This window comes from Borostomias antarcticus, assembly GCF_949987555.1.
Source record: "Borostomias antarcticus genome assembly, chromosome: 9".
NCBI classification, from domain to species: domain Eukaryota; kingdom Metazoa; phylum Chordata; class Actinopteri; order Stomiiformes; family Stomiidae; genus Borostomias; species Borostomias antarcticus.
Genome location: NC_140242.1, coordinates 2,593,091 through 2,614,720, shown reverse-complemented (window position 1 = coordinate 2,614,720; position 21,630 = coordinate 2,593,091). Strand labels below are relative to the sequence as shown.

The following is a 21,630-nucleotide window of genomic DNA, read 5'->3' as shown; positions in this document are numbered from 1 at the left end:
TAAAATATTCTGAAGAGAGTATTGTATTGTTTTAGGAGTGGCAGATTTGGGAGTTTCAAACTTTTCTTTAAAAACAGGAAATGAAAATAGGTCAAGAAACCGAGGAGGAAATGTTAAACTTTTGACATGAACATTCATCTGACGTTTTGGTTTTAACCTGCGGAGGGCGCAATACGCTCAAAGCGTCTAGTCTGCCTGCCGCTACGTTTTAAGAAGAAGGAGAAAACGATGGCGTCTGGGGAGAGTTCAATCTGAAAACGGTGTGCACAGTTTTGCTACGGTTTCCGGGTTGAACGACGTTTCCTCAAAATGTGAAATGGTGTTGACAGGTGTGCAAGGGGCTTCTCTCGCCTGGTGGGCGTGTCAGAGATGTTACCCAATCCGCAGTCTGATATTTAAACCCCGCCCTATCTTCTCAGATGCCATAGCCACGCTTGCATAACGAGGGTGTTCAACGCACCACCGTTTCCAAGCCGCCGTTAAACCGTTGTTAAACCTAGAGAAGAAGACACCACCGTTTCCGTTTCAAAAACCGCTTTGTTTTGTCGAGGCTGAACTCACCCTGGTCTGTATCTACACGTGAAAACCTCGCACACAGGTGAGTGTAATAAGTCTAAATAAACAGGAACATATATATCTTTGTGAAATAGGAGTAGCTGGCCATAGATGACCACGTCAACGTCACATTTAGTTAGCACAGCAGACTTGACTGTTATCTGGCTAACGTTAGCATTATTAGCACTACTAGCTAGAATGCTGCTGATGTTAGCTAGGCTAGGCTAGGCTAGCGTATGTCAATACGATAATGGTGGCTAGCCAGGAAGCTGCCGGCTGGTTCGACAGAGATAGTATGCTACTAGCTAGGTAGCATACATTATTATAATATAGTAACGCTAGATATAACTTATATGAAGTGCTAGCATACATAATCTAGCTAGCTAGCTAGTGTTAGCTATGCTATGCCAACGTTAGTGGTGCTAGCTAGCTTGTATAACTTTTGACAGTCACTATGAGTCAGCCAATAGAGACTGTGACCACTAGCCGTTGTTAATATGTGGCTGTTTGAATGTAGGCTATTGTGATCTCGTTTTATATGATGTCTCCTTGTTTCTAGATGGGAGGATGACAGATGCGTTCAGCAGCAACAGTGAGCTGGTGCTCCAGCGGGGGGTGGAGGGGATATCAGAGAGGAAGGTCAGCCGGGAGGATCTTGTGGAGCTCTATGACATCGAGGAGACCTGTCAATTTATCAACCGCAATGGATTTAGTAAGGTTTGTTAACCATCAGCCAGGCCAGTACTATATCTGGCATATGAGGCATGCATATTTGTGTGGATTGTATCAGGGGGACTGGCCAGAGTAGGGGAACCAAAGTGTACAGTGTACTAGTACAGTATACTACTAATTTAACTAGTGTACAGTGCTCTAGTATACTAATAATTTAACCAGAATGTACAGTGTACTAGTATACTACTAATTTAAACCAAGTGTAGATTTTGTGGGGATGAGGAGGAAGACATTATGCATTTATTTTGGTACTGTCCCTTAGTTTTATTTTGGCACCAGGTGGCACTACGGTTATCTGAGCAGGGACTTAACTTACCTTTATCCCCCATCAATATTGTTTGGGCGTTTCAAGAAGAACAACATATGTTGTCAAATGCAATTTTGTTGCTTGGAGAAGCTTTCATATTGAATTAGGGCTGTAACGATTATGAATTTTGCTTAACAATTGTCAGAAAAATAATTGCGATTATTACAATAATTGTCAGAGTTGTTGGGGGGGGGGGGGGGGGTGGCTCGCATCACACCACACCACTAGGGCCCCTTGCCGATCTGGCACCCTAGGCGGCCGCCTACTTCGCCTACGCCACGGGCCGCCCCTGGCACTGATGCTGAGAGAAAGAGACAGATAGTGAGTGAGTGAGGGTGGGTGGGTTCCGAGTTCTGACTCATTTTTACCAGATAATGTAGGCCTAATAACATTAAATTGAAAAACTACGATGAAATTAAATTTGGAGTATACAAATAGAACATGAAGTGGACAATGCATCAGTGCTTCTTTACTTCTTTAATACAGTGTCTCTTGTCATTAGTTGCTATGAACGTATAGGACAAGTGACAACAAGTTGAAGAATTCCATTGAACTAGGGTTGCTACCATATTAACTCTGCAACAGATTTGTATTTTATATTTTTAAAAATCGCGGTCAGAAAAAATAATTGCGGTTTGACGATTATGTAATAATCGTTACAGCCCTAAATTTAATAGCCAAAAGAAACTAACATGAGGCCCTTTATATTGTTCCTTAAACATTGTTATTTATGAATGAAGATAATGTCAAAAAAATAGCACAGATATAAATAGATGGAATATTTTGGCAATATCAAGAAATTGGGAAGAAGAGCTTAATTAGCCGTTATTCTATCTTTATTTTGTGCTGCTATAGAGCATATTATATTTTTTGTATTGTTCTTTTTTTCTTCTCTTTAAAAAAAATTTAAAGATACTAAATCTTCGTAAAAATTGTATGTATGCATATATATTTTGTTTGTATGTGTTGTTTTGCTATGTTGTATAATGTTTTATGTATTAATTTTATGTGTGTAATGATTGTTCTCTTTGTATTTGTGTCAAATATATTTTTTTTAAATTAAAAAATAAATAAATATATAACCAGAGTGCACTGTGTTCTAGTATACCTACTAATTTAACCAGTGTGTACAGTGTACTAGTGTACCTACTGATTTTTTTCTTTATATTCTTGCCCTTAGGTAGCATTGCAGTTCCCAGATGAGCTCCTGGTGGACTCAACTGCAATTGCAGTAGAGATAGAGAGAGGAACCAAATCTAAACTGTTTATACTAGGAGACACCTCCTATGGAAGGTAAAGGAATTATTATTGTCACTGCGTTGCTCATCAGTGTTGCTTCCACCCTCACTTGTTTTTGACAGTTGTTTCCTTGTCCACTAGTTGCTGTGTAGATGAAGTTGCAGCAGAACATTTGGGCGCAGACTGCGTTGTGCACTACGGCAGGTCTTGCCTCAGCCCTTCCAGAAGGCTTCCCCTGATGTACGTGTTTGAGAGGAGACGGCTGAGCTTGGAGAAGTGTGCCGTGTCCTTCAGAAACCTCTACCCCGACCAACAGAGTCATGTCCTGGTCCTGTACGACGTTGGCTATGCCCACATTATTGGTGAGTGTCCTGGTTCTCTACCTGGCTTGAATACTATAAAATCTCCACTTAAGTGTCCAACAAGTGTCAAAGGCAGCGCTTGATAAGCGACCTGTCATTGAAGTGTAGAAGTGATGGATTGTTCCATCACGGAGCATACCATTCCTGTTTCCCCGTTGTAGCCAGACTGTATTTTCTCTTATATTTTGTATTAGTATGATGTATATTAATTACATTGTCTTAAGAATCATGTTTTAAGTGGTGCAGCCGCTTTATATGTGACATGCGTGTCCGTCTGTGTGTGTCCCAGATTGGGACTAATTAGGAGTAGCCAATACTGTTGCACACCAGCACTAGAGGGTAGTAGAGATCCTCTATCTGGGTGTGGTTTCTAAGGAAGTGGTTTGCATAATGAGAATGAAGTGAATAAATACTGATTCAGAGTTGAATGTCTCAGCAGATGACCTCATGGGACTCCTTTCCCCTGAGTATCCAAACATTGTAGGCTCAACACTGGTTGTGGACGGAGAGCTCTGCTACAGGCATGGACGGATACAGGAGCAAAGGAAGGACCCCAGTCACTCCGCAAACAGCCACGAAGTTGTTTGCCAATTTGGAAGGCAGTTTGTCTTGAAAAGTGGACTCGGCATGGATGACTATAGTGTGTTCTTCATTGGGGATGAGGGTGCAACCTTAACGAACTTCATGATGACCTGGAACCAGTGCTCTTTCTGCTCTTATGACCCTGTCACAATGTCAGGGAGGACAGAGTCCATCAGTATTAATAAGGCCTTAATGAAGCGATATTACGCCATTGAGAGGGCAAAGGATGCAAGCGTGGTAGGCATCCTTGTGGGAACCCTCGGTGTGGCAAACTATCTCACTATCATCCAGCAGCTGAAAGAGACCATCCACAGGGCTGGGAAGAAGAGTTACATGTTCGCCATGGGGAAACTGAACGTGGCGAAATTGGCCAACTTCATGGAGATTGATATTTATGTGCTGGTTGCCTGTCCGGAGAACTCATTGTTGGACTCCAGCGAGTTCTATAAGCCTGTGGTGACGCCCTTTGAGATGGAGATAGCCTGCAACAGGAACCGGGCGTGGTCAGGAAAGTATGTCACAGACTTCCAGCAACTTCTTCCAGGTAGGTTTGGGTTGAACCTGAATTCATGAAACACAATTATGGCTAGTTTTTGGAACAGTGTTTAAGAGGTAGTGAGGTATTTTGGACATTTAGCCCTATTTGTGGTCTGCCTACCATGAACCTGAAACATAGAGACCATCATTCTTTCATTAACCGTGGTATAAAATGTCCACGGTATTAGAGGTGACATTCCCTGTGTTTACGGTATTACGTTTACGGTATTACACAATAATGCACTGCTGAAACTTCACATTTCAAGTTGCTTGCAACAGTTAATTTTGTAATTTAATATAAGCTTGCTATTAATAAACTGAGCTTAATTACAATAGTGTGTATTTTCCATCATGTGTTGCTCTGTAGTTCCTTAAAATACTTGTTTTTTATGTGTGTTGGGGAAATGAAATACCGTGAAATACCGTAAACCGTACCGTGTAACTAGATACCGTACCGTAATGCAAAAATCCATACCGTCTCATCCCTAGTCTAATAGATGTTTCCTCCAGGAGTATGAGTTTGGAAATTCTAGAGAAATGGTTAAATAATGCATTAAACGTTAACTAAACCCATTCAATTTTATTCGACTAAATCTACTGTAGATTTAGTTGACTAAAATCTTAATGCTATTTAACAAACACAATTCAGGTGACTGAACTATGACTAAAACTAAATAACATTTTAAGACTAAAATGTAATCAAAAATTGCTGTCAAAATTAACACAAGGAATGGATCATGTCCTTCTGGTGGTTTACTGATCTGTTGAAATGGTGTGAGAAACCCTAACGCTCTTCTCAAACCTCTGTCCAGGTGGAGCCAGTCACGTTCCGCTGCCGGATCCCGCTGAGCTGTCGGGTGGAGAGGAGACTGATGTGTCCCTCATTACCGGAGCTCTTCGGAACATGAACCCCGTCTCCCTTGAGCTGACCCACTCCCCGGCCCACTCCTCCCTGGTCCTCAGGAACCAGACGCTGGCCTTGGCCAGCACCACCACAGCTGGTATGTTCATGGTTATAGTTGGGTCTGCAGTGTTCATGGTTATAGTTGGTTCTGCAGTGTTCATGGTGATTATAGTCGTCATCGTAGTGTTTTGTAGTGACAGTCTTAAGTAATCAACGAGTAACATAACGTTATTGGGTTGAACTAGCGGTCAGTTGCGTCGGGCTCGGGCGGGATCGACAAGGCATGGGGGTTGTAGCCTAGATGACTGAAAAAGTCCAGTCATAATTCCACTTAAGTCTTGCAGCACCTAAACTAGGTAGCCCCTCACACGACTGCTAATCTGACAGACTAGCAGTCCCTTATCCCCCCATTAGCGAAATTAGGTTCAATGGTCACTCCGCCAGGTTCTGAGATAAAAACTACTCGATAAAGTATCGCAGAGAAATTTCAAAGGTACTCACAGAAGCAGGAGGGTTGCGTCTTCAAAAACACATGCTTTTTGAAAGAAATGCGCTGCTAATAAACATGTTCAATCTTACACTCAAAACAGGCTCATATTTTCACAAAATGAATCACCGGCAAACGCTTATCTTCTACGCTGCTGTCATGGGTGGTGCGCTGTGATTGGACGGCAGCACGCAGCAGCGTAGAAGAAGACAAGCGGCAAATTAAATAGAAAACACGGTACCTTCGGTACCATGGAAAAACGGGTACCGTCAGTACCGCAGCAATATAAGTACCGAATTGGTACCGAAGTATTCGGTACCGAAGTACCGAGTACCGTGACAAGCCTTGTCTGCAGTGTTGGTAGTTATTGTTGATCTGAGGTGTTTTTGGTGTGTTTGTGTGTTTCAGCCTCCTTCCTGGCGGGCCGCAGCTGGCAGGGTCTGGAGCAGCAGCTGGGAGAGACGGCGGTGGTGAGGGCCGTGGAGGGGAGGAAGGGCATCGCAATCGCTTACGAACAAGAAGGGAAGACCCATACTGGTTGTTCCTGAGTGTCTTCTACCAACCAAGCATGCTAGTCCTCCTACCCAACCAAGCATGCTAGTCCAGATAACACACACAATTATACTGGATGCGAAATATGCATATGTCCATTCAACAGAGGCCAGAAATTAAAAATGCATTTATTTTGACTCGAATATATGACCATTTCTCTGTTCTTACAGATGTCTTCTATACAACTCAGAAGTGACAGTACAGTCAAACATACCAATCATGTTTTGCTTCCGGTGTGCACAAATCATGTATATAAAAATGTTATAAATATACGTTGTCTTTAAATATGTTGTGGTTGCAGGTAATGTAAAGCCCCAATTGTCTGAATTTGAGAACAGTTTTATCATCAATCAATCAAATCAAAGCTTTATATATTGGAGAAAAGGTTTTAGGGTGGCGGAAAACAAAGTTTATGGTACAAGACTGTGTACATAATTAGCCTACTGTAAGAGTGAATAAAAGTACGCATCCCAAAAGCCATTGCAAATGATACTCGTCTCTCGCTCAAACGGTTTCAAACTTCTTGAAATATAAGGATGTAATGCTAATGTGGTGGAACCTCACTGACACGCTCTATAGTACATAAATAAGGGAGGAGGTGACCACTGTTAAATGTCATTCAGCAGGTTTCTAGGTTTGTCTTGTTTACCTTTAAAGAGTAAACAGATTATAAAATAGCTAGAGAATCAGCCAGGCAAGTAGAGTGTAGAGAGATGTTTTACGAATTTAAGATAAAGCAGTGAGATGCACAGAAAATATTGGGAAATGTTGCTGTTGCAAAGATGATGTCTGCTACTCTTTTAGATTCTGCCTGAAAACATGAAGCAAAACAAAGTACTAATTGTTGAAAACCCGAATTTTTCTGGTGAGTATTTTCCCATTTGGCCTGTTGGTCTGAACATGTTAATTCAGAGGTGCTTCTTCCACAAAGGATGCTGGGAATATGCCAATCTTTCCTTTGCACTGACCTTCCAACCAGTCTTCATTGACTGAAAGGAAAACATGTAAAGTGAGACTTCATTTCAGACACATAAGGGAAGCAACCCTTTGAAGAATTATGAAGAGATTGAAAAAGTCACCTTTGGCGATTAATATGATGGTGTCCCCTTCATGGAATTCAAGATCCTCTGGGTTTGATGACTCGAAGGAATGAACAGCCACCAAGCGACTCTGCCCTGGCTGCTGGATGCTCATTTTCTTGGATAAACGGAACCATTATTGATCTATTATTACCTCCTAATCACTCTACATCAGAACCATATTTATTATTACCTAATAATCACCCCAAAACAGAACCATATCTATTATTATCTCCTAAGCATCCCACAACAGAACCATATCTATTACCTCCTAATCACCCCACAATAGAACCATATCATTACCTCCTATACACCCCACAACAGAACCATATCATTACCTCCTATACACCCCACAACAGAACCATATCATCACTTCCTAATCACCCCACAATAGAACCATATCATTACCTCCTATACACCCCACAACAGAACCATATCATCACTTCCTAATCACCCCACAATAGAACCATATCTATTATTACATCCTAAACATTCCAGTCTCTTTTAGGTTTTATGGTGCAGTTTGTTGTCTGTGCAAGACTAGAACAACTGCCTGTATTCTCTTAATCCTAACAGCTACAATTGGTACAGTATCATTAATAACATTTGTGGGTTTGAATTTTGATTACTATGTCAATTATTAGTTGCAAACAAAGTAGCCTATAGCCATATGTGAATAACATGAGCCTTTGAACAACTGAATTACCTCCTTGACTGTACACCACAAAGTTAGACGGCTGTTGTGGACACAACTCCAAACGTCCTCCATCTGCATGTCCTCGTCAATCACAATCTTTCTTTCCGTTTGGTAATAGCTTGAAAGCAGATTATGAAGATTTAGTTAACATGAATACGTTGTAGATGTCTTAATAATTATTAGCAACAGTTGACAGCAGATACCTCAGGATGACTGAAGCTGCAGGGAGGTGCAGTTTCTCTGCTATCTTCTCAACAAGTGTTGAGTAGGGAACACCGAGGGCTATGCAGATTGTTATGGTGTATGTGAAGTGCACTTTCACTGTACACAAGTTTTCGTCACTGGAAACACCAGCCTGTCATTAAATATGACAAAAGATGAAATCTTTAAAACAGTGGTTTCCTTTCCGACTGTAGTTGTGAACATGCAGCAGGTAGCTGTGAACAGAAGTCGTACCGTGGAGCCTCGATGGCCTGCAGCCTCAGGAGCTGAAGCAGCTGGAAACCCAAAACAAGACGAGACACGTACATCTGAACTAGGTGAGTACACTGTCAGGGTTAGAGAACACAGTTTACCAGATCTCTAGATCTGAACTAATACACTGTTAGGGTTAGAGAACACAGTTTACCAGATCTCTAGATCTGAACTAATACACTGTTAGGGTTGCCGTACAAAGTAAACAGTTTACCAGGTTCTGTATCAGGTATGCTTGGGGTCTTTCTCCTGGGAGGTTTTGAGATTTGATCCTCACTGACATCCTATAGAACAAAGTGACAAGAACACTACTGTAGGTCCTAGTGGATACACAACTAAGAAATAACAACATACATTCAACAAGACCTTAGTATATTATTCATGTTCAAGCAAGGAGAGTGCCATTTTTAATGTTTAAGTGAATTTCAATCTGTGGTGTTAATGTTAAACACTTCCATTACAATGCTCAATATTGATTTATTAGACCTCACTTGTAAGAAGCACTGTCTGCTTTGAATTCATTGCAGTGGTCATGAAAGCATTGGGATATGTGTTACATAGCTGTGGTGCCACTAGTGAGAAGAGCACAAAAAAACCTGCTCTGGTGTAGACTGTAAGGTTATTTACCTGGTCTGGTGTAGACTGTAAGGTTATTTACCTGGTCTGGTGTAGACTGTAAGGTTATTTACCTGGTCTGGTGTAGACTGTAAGGTTATTTACCTGGTCTGGTGTAGACTGTAAGGTTATTTACCTGCTCTGGTGTAGACTGTAAGGTTATTTACATGCTCTGGTGTAGACTGTAAGGTTATTTACCTGCTCTGGTGTAGACTGTAAGGTTATTTACCTGCTCTGGTGTAGACTGTAAGGTTATTTACCTGCTCTGGTGTAGACTGTAAGGTTATTTACCTGCTCTGGTGTAGACTGTAAGGTTATTTACCTGCTCTGGTGTAGACTGTAAGGTTATTTACCTGCACTGGTGTAGACTGTAAGGTTATTTACCTGCTCTGGTGTAGACTATAAGGTTATTTACCTGCTCTGGTGTAGACTGTAAGGTTATTTCCAGACGCTCCAGATAGTTGAAAGGAACAAGTCCCCGCTAAGTGATATTGTAAAATACAGAAGTAAAAGTACCGTTAAAGACCAAGTATTACTACAGAAGATGTTTATTTGTAGCACATATTCATACAACTAGATGCAACTCACAGTGCTTCACAGAATAGTGAAAAGTAAAAAAATAAAATAATTAAACAATATTTACAGTAATAATTTTTGACAATAGTTAAAGCAGTTAAAAAAGTTTCAAATAAAAAATAATTACATGAATTATGGGACAGAACGTGAATGTTTTGGCTTCGTTTTTTAAATGGTTAGACTTTGGCCATTTCTAATCTCTTCTGGGAGTTTGTTCCAGCTGTCGGTAGCATCGTAACAGAAGGCTGTCGCTCATGTTTGGGTTTTAACTCTTGGAATGTTTAAGAAGCATCAAATTCTGATTCTGAACTATATATATATATAGTCTATACTTTCACATGCCTTTCAGTAGCTAATTCAGCCAGGGAAACACTCGCTGAGATAACACGCAGTGTTAAGCTACTCTGTCTTTCCAAGTTGTGTGCACATATTGCAGTGATGTAACTGTCTTTCCACAAAGCAAGTTGAGTAAAAGTAAAGCTTCCAGATAGTAGTTTAGATAAAACAGAAGTTGTGTGCACATATTGCAGTGATGTAGCCTAACCTAACTGTCTTTCCACCAAAGCAAGTTGAGTAAAAACCAGGCCAGGTCCAGCCTGGTTTATGTGATGGGGGTACGTATATGATAGTCATGCATTTCTTTATTATTTATCACACTCATGCCTAATTGTTTTATCTCCCCCCAAAATACAAGTAAACACTAGTATTTTAAACTTGTGATTAATCATGATTAATCAACTCGATTAATTTGTTTAATTGACTGACAGCACTTAATAAGTGTAATTGAAGAGGCAAATGTTAATTTGTCAATGATGTGTGGGTTGTGTGGTGCTCTTACTCTCCCATTGAACAGGACCGATGCCCAGTTATCAGCCCCTTTGTGGAGCACAAAGACAACGTTTCCAGGTACCACCGCTAGTTCATCACTCGTCTCTGGGACAAACTCAAAAAGGACAGTGTGGGGCTCTCCCTCCAACGCTCTGCAGGAGGCAGAGAGGACATCATTCTGAGGACTGTTATGAGCTGAGTATGGTATGATGATATGGTATGATATGAGATATGAGTGTTCATATCAATGGCATAAGCCCTCTGATGAGACGTTTCAGTAGCTTCAGCAATACGTCAACTTTTAACTCTGTTTTTTTGTTTTGTTTGTGAATGTCGCCAAGGCCTGATCCCTGGCTCAGAGGTGGTTGTACAGCCGGTCATGACCTGTTCTTGGGAAGGGCTCCAAGCCTGACCTGCTTTGGTTCTCTCTCCGGGCATCTAACCAGCCTGGTTCCCTGCGCATGTATATAAGCGGGAACCCAAACTCTTGTATGGGTTAACCCTAACCATAAATCTTGTATGGCCAGTGACTATGTTCATACAGTGTTCATACAATATCAAAGTGACAACTGTACCTTAGAACCTCAGGCATTTTTGGAATGGCAGGAATATCTTCAACCTGTTCACAGAGTGAAAGTTCCATCATTGTTGTAACACGTACATGTCATGTCTTACTGTCTTATGTCTTAAGTCATGTCTTGATGTCTGAGAGTGCCGGCACAGTGCATTTCATTGTATTTTATAAATACACATGACAATAAAAGCCTTGAACTTGAACTAATTTAAGGTGACAGAGCTTTGACTTCAGTCTATTAGTGTTCACCTGTAGTGCTGACGTTTGGTTAGGGTTACAGATGGGTAGTTAATATGAGATTGTTTATAGTTCTGCAGAGGTTAGTGTTGAAGGACTGAAGAACTGATTCACCTGCGGCTGCAATGGAGCAAATCCAGAGAACTGGTCCTCAGGGATGATGGAGGCAAGCACCTGCACACAGGAACACGGAGAGTGACTACATTATTGTGTTCGCTGCACCACAAGGCTGTGTGTTCCTTCAGCATTCACCTAATCAGCAGTTCAAGTAATGGAGAAAGAAGGAAGCTTTAGAGATGTCTAACACCGTGTCCTACACGTGACGCGAGCGAGCGTCAGCGACAAAATGCGTTCCATTGTTTGTTTTCTATTGTTATGAACTGGACGCGAGCGACGCAGCACGACGTTTTAACTGCCCTGTTGACGCTCGCCCTGTTCCTATTTTCCTCCTGTCGCTCGCGTTGACAGGCGTTCGTTCTTTAACTGTCTTCAGTTGGGAATATAGACAAATGACGTAACAGAACAGGAAATTTAACGGTTTCAGTTAGGACAGCAAGCTGCGATGTCGCGTTCTGTTGCTCGCGTCGCGTCGCAGTTAGGACACGGTGTTATATGAGGAACTCCTGCTGCGCTGGGAGCCAGAGTGCAGTTCAATAGAAGCTGCCGTGAACCTCATGAGCCACATGTGATGCACTGGACAGTCTCTGGTGCTTCCTGCACCAATACAGGAAACCCCCACTCATCCAGCTGGCCAACTGATTCAAGAACAGATGCCAGTATCAACACCAAACATCAAAGTCTAGTTATGATATATATATACTCTATGGAATAGACAGGTTTCTTTAGAGATTAAAGTGAGACCTTGGCCTTGCCCAGATAATCCTTCTTCTCCAGCTCAGCGACATAGTTCTTGTTTGGTTTAAAGAGCACCTTCACAGGAACTTCTACAGGCTTGAAAAGCTTCCGCTTCTAAAGGAGAAACACGACACACACATTAAGACGTCATTATCTTGTAACAGCAATACCATGATAAAGCAAACCTCATCCAAGTATTTCCTGCTATACTAGAATACAACCAGGCTACCAACTACTACTACCTACAGTAGCACTGATTATTGAGACTGAATAAAGACAGACTTATAATGATCACTGGGGAGTCCACTAACCAGTATGGACTCCAGAGCTCTATCGATGTGGTTGAGCTTGGCCTCTGTTCTGACATTCAGTGCCTTTAGGAGGTTTTCCTGAGCTTTCTCCCACTGGCCCAACTGAGCATGGCTCAGCGCCATGTTGTGAAGAACCTGGGAGAAAATAGACCTAAGATGTCACATGCATTCCTCATGCTATCAAGACTGGAGGCTGACCGTTCTATTTCTGTGGCTTAACCAGTCATTTGTTTTACCAAACCCCTTTAAATTCCATACCTTTAACAAAAATGTATTTAACATGAACAGCTGAAATTTCGCTCCAACGGTTAATGGTAGACATTAGCAATTTGGTAGGCCTATTCATGTGTTTAGTTTCACCTATATTGTTTAGGAGAGCTGCACTCATCTCAATTTAATCATAGTGCAACAGGGGTGTACAGGAGAGTCTGTATTACATGGATCTCTGGAAGAGTGGGAATATATCCTGCTGCATAAATTGGTTTGTCTCTGTCTTCTATCCAGCAACACCATTTTGAAGTGTCAAAAACATAAAATATAACTTGTTCCAAGGACCAATCGATGATAATAGCAAAACTATTTTTGTGCACTCACCTCAATAGCATATAACTTGTATCTAAGACCAAGAGGTTGGTAGTCAATGAGCTGGTTCCCCCTCAGCTTCTTAAAGGCCTGCTGGAAATCTGCACAAGACTCCTCGTACCTGAGGACAACAACCATGCATTTGATAATGCTTGTCTAACATATGAGATTAAATATTCCCCACAACTACTGTTTAGTTAGTGCTTTGTCTGAACAGCAAATTTCTTGTGCATTTTAAATGTAAATGTGGGATGCTTGTTAGAAAGTAGTGTTTGAATATGGTCAGAATGCCTTGCCTGCCATTTTTGTAGAAAGTTATTCCTCTTTGAAAGAAGGCGATGGCCAGGTGTTCATCCTTGCGTATGCTGCTGTCGAACGCCTGCGACATCATGAAAGCTCAGTGACTTCCTCCAAAAGATGTACACACCTATTGAGTAGCCCACTACTTCCCTTTTCTTCATGACTTGCATATTTGTGAAAAATAACTTATCGCTACACACCCAAAACCTCAGTTGAGTTCTTTAAAAAAAAAGATTCACTTAGAATAATGCAAAACACAATACTAATTATCAGATATTTGGCAATAATTATATCTTACCTTCTCTGCAGCAACTAAGTCCTCATTGATCAAATAGAGACAACCAATGTTGAAAGAGATTTTGGAGTTTTTATCCTGAATGGCAAGGAGAACTTTTAGTGCGGCTGCCAAGTCCCCTTTGTCCACCGAGGCCATCGCTTCGTCCCATTGTCGCAGAGTTTCCACAAATGACATGGTGAACCCAGGGAGAAGAGGCACGGAGATAACCACTCCAACCCGAACACTGCTCTTTTAAAACTGACACGGCTCCCCACAGAGGTAGACAGGAAGTGTGATGACAGCATTTGATGATAGGGTGTTGGTGCTGCATCATGGTGGTGGTGATGCTTAAAACACTATACCATTACATCAATAGTCTATACAGGGGATAGGGGAATAAAAAGAACATTACAACATTATCTGATCTGGAATCTGTCTGCCCAGTATATGTGTCAAGTAAATATACTGTGTATGTTTTCTTAGCACGATTCTGAAAGGCTTGTTACCTCTCTCCTATGCTGATACCCATGTGACACAATGTTCCATATACTAGGAACATGTACACTTTTTGTGGTAGAAGGGGGCATTGATGTCATGGAAAACATTTTATTGAAAGCATTTATCAGCTCAGTTGAGAAGCCAAGAAGGTTTGGGGAGTTAGTCTCGCGATGCCAGACTTTCAGGATCTCCGCAAAAGGATCTCCTCCTTAAATTTCTGATTGGCTTCTAACTTGAGCTTGACAACTTAGAGAGCCGATCAGAATCGAACACTTTTGTCTGTCCAAAACAGCAAGTAGGAGGAGGAGAGCCTGGTGACGCGAGGCTACACATTTACAAAAGAACGATTTGGGCAATATACTGTTACTGACTGACATTAATACCACCAATGAAATTGAACGAAAATAATATTTTAATAAGAGAATATCTTTTGACTGAGGTACATCCCAAAAAAGACATTAAACCCCATATACAAAAGTTCTTTCCAAAGTAGACACTTTATAACCTCTATACATCTTCGTATACCTTTTTCACAGTAACAGTAGGAATAGACAGCAAAAAATCACTAGGAATCTGATTTTGGTTTAGTTCTATTTGGATTCTCTGAAAGATAATCAAGCAATACCAGAAGAGAATGAAGGTTGCTTTTACTGCTTGTTATTGCATATCAAGTCTGGATCCCAGGGGCAGACCACCACACTAGGGGCACACCACACCATCTCAACCCTCAAGAGAAAGGTAGCTTTACTGGATCTACGATCATGTAATGGACACATACCTATAGCAGAAGCAACATCTTCAACTTCAGCGTACATTACAATCAAATCAACACAACAGCCAGTCAGATGACATTTCTTGTCAGTTCAATTTCAACAACATCCCATTTATGATTTGATGCATGATGGGCCACATATTTGTTGAAAACAACCTTTATTTGCAACTGATATTACAATGAAAATGAACAACAATCAATTTGCAGCTACACTAAGAATCCAGGAAGGGGGCAGGGCCCGCAGTGGTGCAGCCTCTGCCGCTTGGCCCCCGGGCCCCTTGGAGACAACGTACATGTCCGAGCTGCAGACACTGCACTGCCTCCTGCGCGTGGCTGGTCTGGTGGAGCTTGGCGTGCTGCCGCAAGGCCGACTATGGGGGGAACACCTCCGCGCACGACAGGCACAGGAACTCACCCTTCTCCTCCTGCCTCCTTTCTGGGCCTCCCGGGCCCCGGCCTCACCGTCACCCCGTCTCCATCCAACAACAGTTTCGCTTAACATTTTAACAGTTTTCTTCTCTGCCAGTTTGGGGCGTTGTGCAGCTTGGTGTCATCAGGGCCTTCGACGCCCCTGATGACACCACCCCCGCCGCCGCCACCTGGCACTGACTCTGGAGGTTGTGCAGCTTGGTATGGGCCAGGAGGGACAGGTGGTGCAGGAAGACCTTGCCGCAGACCTGGTGGCAGACCAAAATGCCTCTGGATGCAATTGGATAGACCTACAAACAATCACAAGCAACGAAAGGTAGGTTAGTCTTCGTATCAGGTAGGGACAGTCGTTGTATCAAACCCGACTCATATTAGATAAACAGTTGTGATTGGCGTGCCTGATCTGGCAGGATCTCGCCCTTTCGCTGCTTGATGATCAGCGGCCAGGTGCCATCACCCCGACGGATGTCCTTCTCCTGGCTGTGCTTCTCCTTGCAGTGCAGGTAGAGCTTGGCCGTGCTCAGGAACTCCATGTCGCCGGAGCGGCACGCCAGGAGCTTCTGCTTGGCGTCGCCGTTGGTCGTCAGAGGCGGCCTTCCTCCTACTCCTCCTCTACCTCCTTGTCTGACTTTAGCGGACCTAGTCCTATTTTCCAGGAGCCACTCCTTGACGTGGTAGGTCCTCTGGTGGCTGTTGAGGCCCGCAGGAGAGCGGAAGTTCCCACCGTAGTACAAGCATGGGTATAGTGCAGCACGGCCGGGGCCGTCTGTGGTGGTGTCGGGCCTGTTGGAGGCATCCGAGGCGGGGGACCATGCGGCCTCAAAGCCGGGAGTGGGCGAGTCGAGAACAGGAGGGCTGTCGTCGTTGTCAGGGTTCTACAGATCGCTGCAGCTTGACTGCTGGTGGTGGAGCAGCGCCTGCTTATGGCTGACTGTCGGCAGGGGGCGCAGGCATAGGCGGGATCGGCAACCTGTCGCGGGGGCCCTCAGGGTCGAAGGTCAATGCTGCCGTCGCCGCAATTCATTGTGAAGACATCAGCAGGCTGGAGAACAGGCTGTGATTGGGGTGTTGTACAGAGTTCGGCACCTTGGAGAACAGGCAGTCATTGGGGTGGTGTGGAGAGTTCAGCAGGTTGGAGAACAGGCCGTGGTCACAGTGGTGTGGAGAGTTCAGCAGGTTGGAGAATTTGCTTGCGGCAGTGGCTAGTTGCAAAACTAGAATGGAGAAGTAAGACGCCTCCTTCCCTCCACTAGTCTGGGGGTCCACCTTGGGCAAGTGGTAGTACCCCCTAGTCCCCCTACCTGGGGTTACAGGAAAAAACCCTGATGACAGAACACCAAAAAGGAAGAGAGACCCGGCCCGGAGGAAGCCCGGGGCCCTCGTCTGGAGCCAGGCCCAGACGGAGGGCCCGCATGCGAGCGCCTGGTGGCCGGGCTTACCACGGAGCCCGGCCGGGCCCAGCCCGAATAAGCAACGTGGAAGCACCATCTCCTCCTCCATCGTCCCATGGACCCACCACCCGCGGGAGGAATTGTCGGGGTCGGGTGCGCTGCCAACTAGGTGGCGGTGAAGGCGGGGGGCACCGACGGACCGGACCCGGGCGGCAAAGGCTGGTTCTGGGGACATGGAACGTGACCTCGCTGGGGGGGAAGGAGCCGGAGCTTGTGAGGGAGGTGGAGCGATACCAATTACACCTGGTGGGGCTAACCTCCACGCACAGCACCGGCGCCGGAACCAAACTCCTGGATAGGGGTTGGACCCTGTTCTTCTCCGGAGTTGCTCACGGTATGAGGCGTAAGGCAGGTGTGGCTATACTAACTAGCCCCCAGCTGAGCGCCTCTGTGCTGGAGTTCACCCCAGTGGACGAGAGGGTCGCCTCCCTGCGCCTTAGGACTGTGGGGGGGGGGGACTCTGACTGTGGTTTGTGCTTATGCACCGAACAGCAGTTCAGAGTACTCAGCCTTCCTGCAGACCCTGAGTGGAGTCCTTTTGGGGGCTCCTGCAGGGGACTCCAGTGTCCTACTGGGGGACTTCAATGCACACGTAGGCAATGATGGAGAAACTTGGAGGGGCGTGATTGGGAGGCATGGCAACCACGATCTGAACCCGAGTGGTGTTTTGTTGTTGGACTTCTGTGCTAGTCACGGTTTGTCCATAACAAACACCATGTTCGAACACAAGGATGCCCACAAGTACACCTGGCATCAGAACACCTTAGGCCGAAGGTCGATGATCGATTTCGTTATCGTATCATCTGATCTGAGGCCATGCGTTTTGGACACTCGGGTAAAGAGAGGGGCAGAGCTGTCCACTGATCACCATCTGGTGGTGAGCTGGTTTCGATGGCGGGGGAAACTTCTGGACAGACCTGGAAAACCCAAACGTGTAGTGAGGGTGAACTGGGAACGTCTGGAGGAAGAGCCTGTCCAGAGAGATTTCAATTGCCACCTCCGTCGGAGCTTCTCAGGCATCCCTGTGGAGGTTGGGGACATCGAGCATGAGTGGTCGGTGTTCAAAGCCTCCAATGCTGAAGCTGCGGCTGGGAGCTGTGGCCTGAGGGCCATAGGTACCTCAAGGGGCGGTAACCCTCGGACACCGTGGTGGACAGCGGTGGTGAGGGAAGCCGTCCGACTGAAGAAGGAGGCCTTCCGGGTTATGTTAGCCCGGGAGACCCCAGAAACAGTTGCAGGGTATCGACTGGCCCGGAGGGCTGCGGCTTCGGCCGTGACCAAGGCAAAGCAGCGGGTGTGGGAGGAGTTCGGAGAAACCATGGAGAAGGACTTTCGGTCGGCACCAAAGTGTTTCTGGAAGACCATCAGACACCTCAGGAAGGGAAAGCGGGGGACCATCCAAGCTGTATACAGCAAGGAGGGGACACTGCTGACCTCAACTGAGGAGGTTGTTGAGCGTTGGAAGGAGCACTTTGAGGAACTCCTGAACCCAACTAATCCACCCTCTACGATCGAGGCAGAGCCGGAAGATGATGGGGGGTCGTCAATGTCCTTGGAGGAGGTCACTGAGGTAGTCAAAAAACTCCACAGTGGCAGAGCCCCAGGGACTGATGAGATCCGTCCAGAAATGCTGAAGGCGCTGGGTGTAGAGGGGCTGTCTTGGTTGACACGCCTCTGTTACATTGCGTGGAAGTCTGGGTCAGTGCCGAAGGAGTGGCAGACTGGGGTGGTGGTCCCAATATTCAAAAAAGGGGACCAGAGGGTGTGTGTGAATTATAGAGGCATCACATTACTCAGCCTCTCAGGGACAGTTTACTCCAAGGTGCTGGAAAGGAGGGTCCGGCCGATAGTCGAACCTCAGATCGAAGAGGAACAATGCGGATTTCGTCCTGGTCGTGGAACTACCGACCAGCTCTTCACTCTCGCAAGGATCTTGGAGGGGGCTTGGGAGTTTGCCCAACCTGTCTACATGTGTTTTGTGGACTTGGAGAAGGCTTACGACCGGGTCCCTCGAGAGGTCTTGTGGAGGGTTATGCGGGAGTATGGGGTGAGGGGGTCCCTACTTAGGGCCATCCAATCCCTGTACACCCAGAGCGAGAGCTGTGTCCGGGTCCTCGGCAGTAAGTCGTCTTCCTTTCCGGTGGGTGTTGGCCTCCGCCAGGGCTGCGCTTTGTCACCAATCCTGTTTGTGATTTTCATGGACAGGATATCGAGGCGTAACCGGGGGGAGGTGGGTTTGCAGTTCGGTGAGCTGGGGATCACGTCACTGCTTTTTGCAGATGATGTGGTCCTGATGGCATCAGCTGCCTGCGACCTCCAGCACTCTCTTGATAGGTTCGCAACTGAGTGTGAAGCGGCTGGGATGAGAATAAGCACTTCTAAATCTGAGGCCATGGTTCACAGCAGGAAACCGGTGGCCTGTCCGCTCCGAGTAGGAAATGAGTCCTTACCCCAAGTGAAGGAGTTCAAGTATTTGGGGGTCTTGTTCACAAGTGAGGGAACCATGGAGAGGGAGTTTGGCCGGAGAATCGGAGCAGCTGGTGTGGTTCTGCAGTCGCTTTACCGCACTGTTGTGACGAAAAGAGAGCTGAGCCAAAAGGCAAAGCTCTCGATCTACCGGTCTATCTTCGTCCCCACCCTCACCTATGGTCATGAAGGATGGGTCATGACCGAAAGAACGAGATCACGGATACAAGCGGCCGAAATGAGTTTTCTCTGGAGGGTGGCTGGGGTCTCCCTGAGAGATCGGGTGAGAAGTTCAGTCATCCGGGAGAGACTCGGAGTAGAGCCGCTGCTCCTTTGCGTCGAAAGGAGCCAGTTGAGGTGGTTCGGGCATCTAGTGAGGATGCCTCCTGGGCGCCTCCCTAGGGAGGTGTTCCAGGCGTGTCCGGCTGGGAGGAGGCCGCGGGGTAGACCCAGGACTAGGTGGCGGGACTACATCTCCGCACTGGCCTGTGAGCGGCTAAAGATTCCCCAGGCAGAGCTGGTTGATGCTGCTAGGGAAAGGGATGTCTGGGGCCCCCTGCTGGAACTGTTGCCTCCGCGACCCGACCCTGGATAAGCGGATGAAGATGATGCTGATGATGATGATGGAGAATTTGCTGTTGTCAGGGTGTTGTAGAAAGTTCAGCAGGTTGAAGAACAGGCCGTCATTGTGGTGCTGTGGAGAGTTCAGCAGGTTGGAGAACAGGCTGTCATTGTGGTGCTGTGGAGAGTTCAGCAGGTTGAAGAACAGGCCGTCATTGTGGTGCCGTGGAGAGTTCAGCAGGTTGGAGAACAGGCTGTGGTCGGGGTGGGTGGGATCTCTGCAACCTGAATAAAAAAAAGTTTTTTTTAGCTTGAAATTGGGTACCGGTGCAATAAATGTATTTTATAAGAAAAGCATGACATTTATAGTTAGTATAGCCTATACCATCATTTTACCAGATGTGGAGTTCATCAGGTTGGATAACTTGCCGTGTTCAGGGTGGTGGGGAGAGTAATGCAGGTTGGAGAACAGGCTGTCATTGTGGTGCCATGGAGAGTTCAGCAGGTTGGAGAACAGGCCGTGGTCTCGGTGGTGTGGAGAGTTCAGCAGATTGGAGAATTTGCTGTTGTCAGGGTGGTTTAGAGGCTTCAGCAGGTTGAAGAACAGGCCGTCATTGGGTTGGTATGGAGAGTTCAGCAGGTTGGAGAATGGGCTGTCATTGGGTTGGTATGGAGAGTTCAGCAGGATGGAGAATGGGCTGTCATTGGGTTGGTATGGAGAGTTCAGCAGGTTGGAGAGCAGGTGTAGGCGGGATCGGCGACCTGTCGCGGGGGCCCTCAGGGTCGAAGGTCAATGCTGCCGTCGCCGCAATTCAGTGTGAAGACATCAGCAGGCTGGAGAACAGGCTGTGATTGGGGTGTTGTACAGAGTTTGGCACCTTGGAGAACAGGCAGTCATTGGGGTGGTGTGGAGAGTTCAGCAGGTTGGAGAATTTGCTGTTGTCAGGGTGTTGTAGAAAGTTCAGCAGGTTGGAGAACAGGCTGTCATTGGGTTGGTATGGAGAGTTCACCAGTTTGGAGAACAGGCTGTCATTGAGTTGGTATGGAGAGTTCAGCATGTGGGTTGGTTGGGTTGGTGGTTTGGGTTGGTTGGGTTGATATGGGTTGGGTTGGTATGGAGAGTTCAGCAGGTTGGAGAACAGGCTGTGGTCGGGGTGGGTGGGATCTCTGCAACCTGAATAAAAAAAAGTTTTTTTTAGCTTGAAATTGGGTACCGGTGCAATAAATGTATTTTATAAGAAAAGCATGACATTTATAGTTAGTATAGCCTATACCATCATTTTACCAGATGTGGAGTTCATCAGGTTGGATAACTTGCCTAGTTCAGGGTGGTGTGGAGAGTAATGCAGGTTGGAGAACAGGCTGTCATTGTGGTGCCATGGAGAGTTCAGCAGGTTGGAGAACAGGCCGTGGTCTCGGTGGTGTGGAGAGTTCAGCAGATTGCAGAATTTGCTGTTGTCAGGGTGGTTTAGAGGCTTCAGCAGGTTGAATAACAGGCCGTCATTGGGTTGGTATGGAGAGTTCAGCAGGTTGGAGAATGGGCTGTCATTGGGTTGGTATGGAGAGTTCAGCAGGATGGAGAATGGGCTGTCATTGGGTTGGTATGGAGAGTTCAGCAGGTTGGAGAGCAGGTGTAGGCGGGATCGGCGACCTGTCGCGGGGGCCCTCAGGGTCGAAGGTCAATGCTGCCGTCGCCGCAATTCAGTGTGAAGACATCAGCAGGCTGGAGAACAGGCTGTGATTGGGGTGTTGTACAGAGTTTGGCACCTTGGAGAACAGGCAGTCATTGGG

The 21,630-nt window shown here is 45.7% G+C and overlaps 2 protein-coding genes across 2 annotated transcripts; one reads left to right on the top strand and one right to left on the bottom strand.

Moving 5' to 3' along the window:
- The first annotated feature begins 568 nt into the window (after nt 1-568).
- Nucleotides 569-6,725, top strand: dph2 (diphthamide biosynthesis 2). Its single transcript, XM_084443582.1, has 7 exons — nt 569-598; nt 1,115-1,272; nt 2,775-2,887; nt 2,975-3,195; nt 3,635-4,321; nt 5,127-5,315; nt 6,114-6,725. The coding sequence occupies exons 2-7, from the start codon at nt 1,123-1,125 to the stop codon at nt 6,251-6,253; spliced, it is 1,500 nt and encodes a 499-aa protein (XP_084299708.1). The 5' UTR covers nt 569-598; nt 1,115-1,122; the 3' UTR covers nt 6,254-6,725.
- Nucleotides 6,726-6,855: 130 nt separating this feature from the next.
- ncf2 (neutrophil cytosolic factor 2) lies at nt 6,856-13,857 on the bottom strand (the record flags this gene model as incomplete). Its single annotated transcript, XM_084443516.1, has 15 exons — nt 6,856-7,246; nt 7,337-7,454; nt 8,043-8,151; nt 8,237-8,388; nt 8,490-8,530; nt 8,722-8,791; nt 9,538-9,603; nt 10,537-10,678; nt 11,102-11,145; nt 11,452-11,511; nt 12,199-12,306; nt 12,504-12,638; nt 13,098-13,206; nt 13,382-13,464; nt 13,684-13,857. The coding sequence occupies 15 exons, from the start codon at nt 13,855-13,857 to the stop codon at nt 7,161-7,163; spliced, it is 1,497 nt and encodes a 498-aa protein (XP_084299642.1). The 3' UTR covers nt 6,856-7,160.
- Between the last annotated feature and the right edge of the window lie 7,773 nt (nt 13,858-21,630).

Coding starts and splice junctions, on each gene's coding strand:
- dph2 (XM_084443582.1), top strand. CDS start 1,123: ATGACAGATGCGTTCAGCAGCAACAGTGAGCTGGTGCTCCAGCGGGGG. Junction 2,888..2,974: donor GGAGACACCTCCTATGGAAG/GTAAAGGAATTA, acceptor CTTGTCCACTAG/TTGCTGTGTAGATGAAGTTG. Junction 5,316..6,113: donor GGCCAGCACCACCACAGCTG/GTATGTTCATGG, acceptor TGTGTGTTTCAG/CCTCCTTCCTGGCGGGCCGC.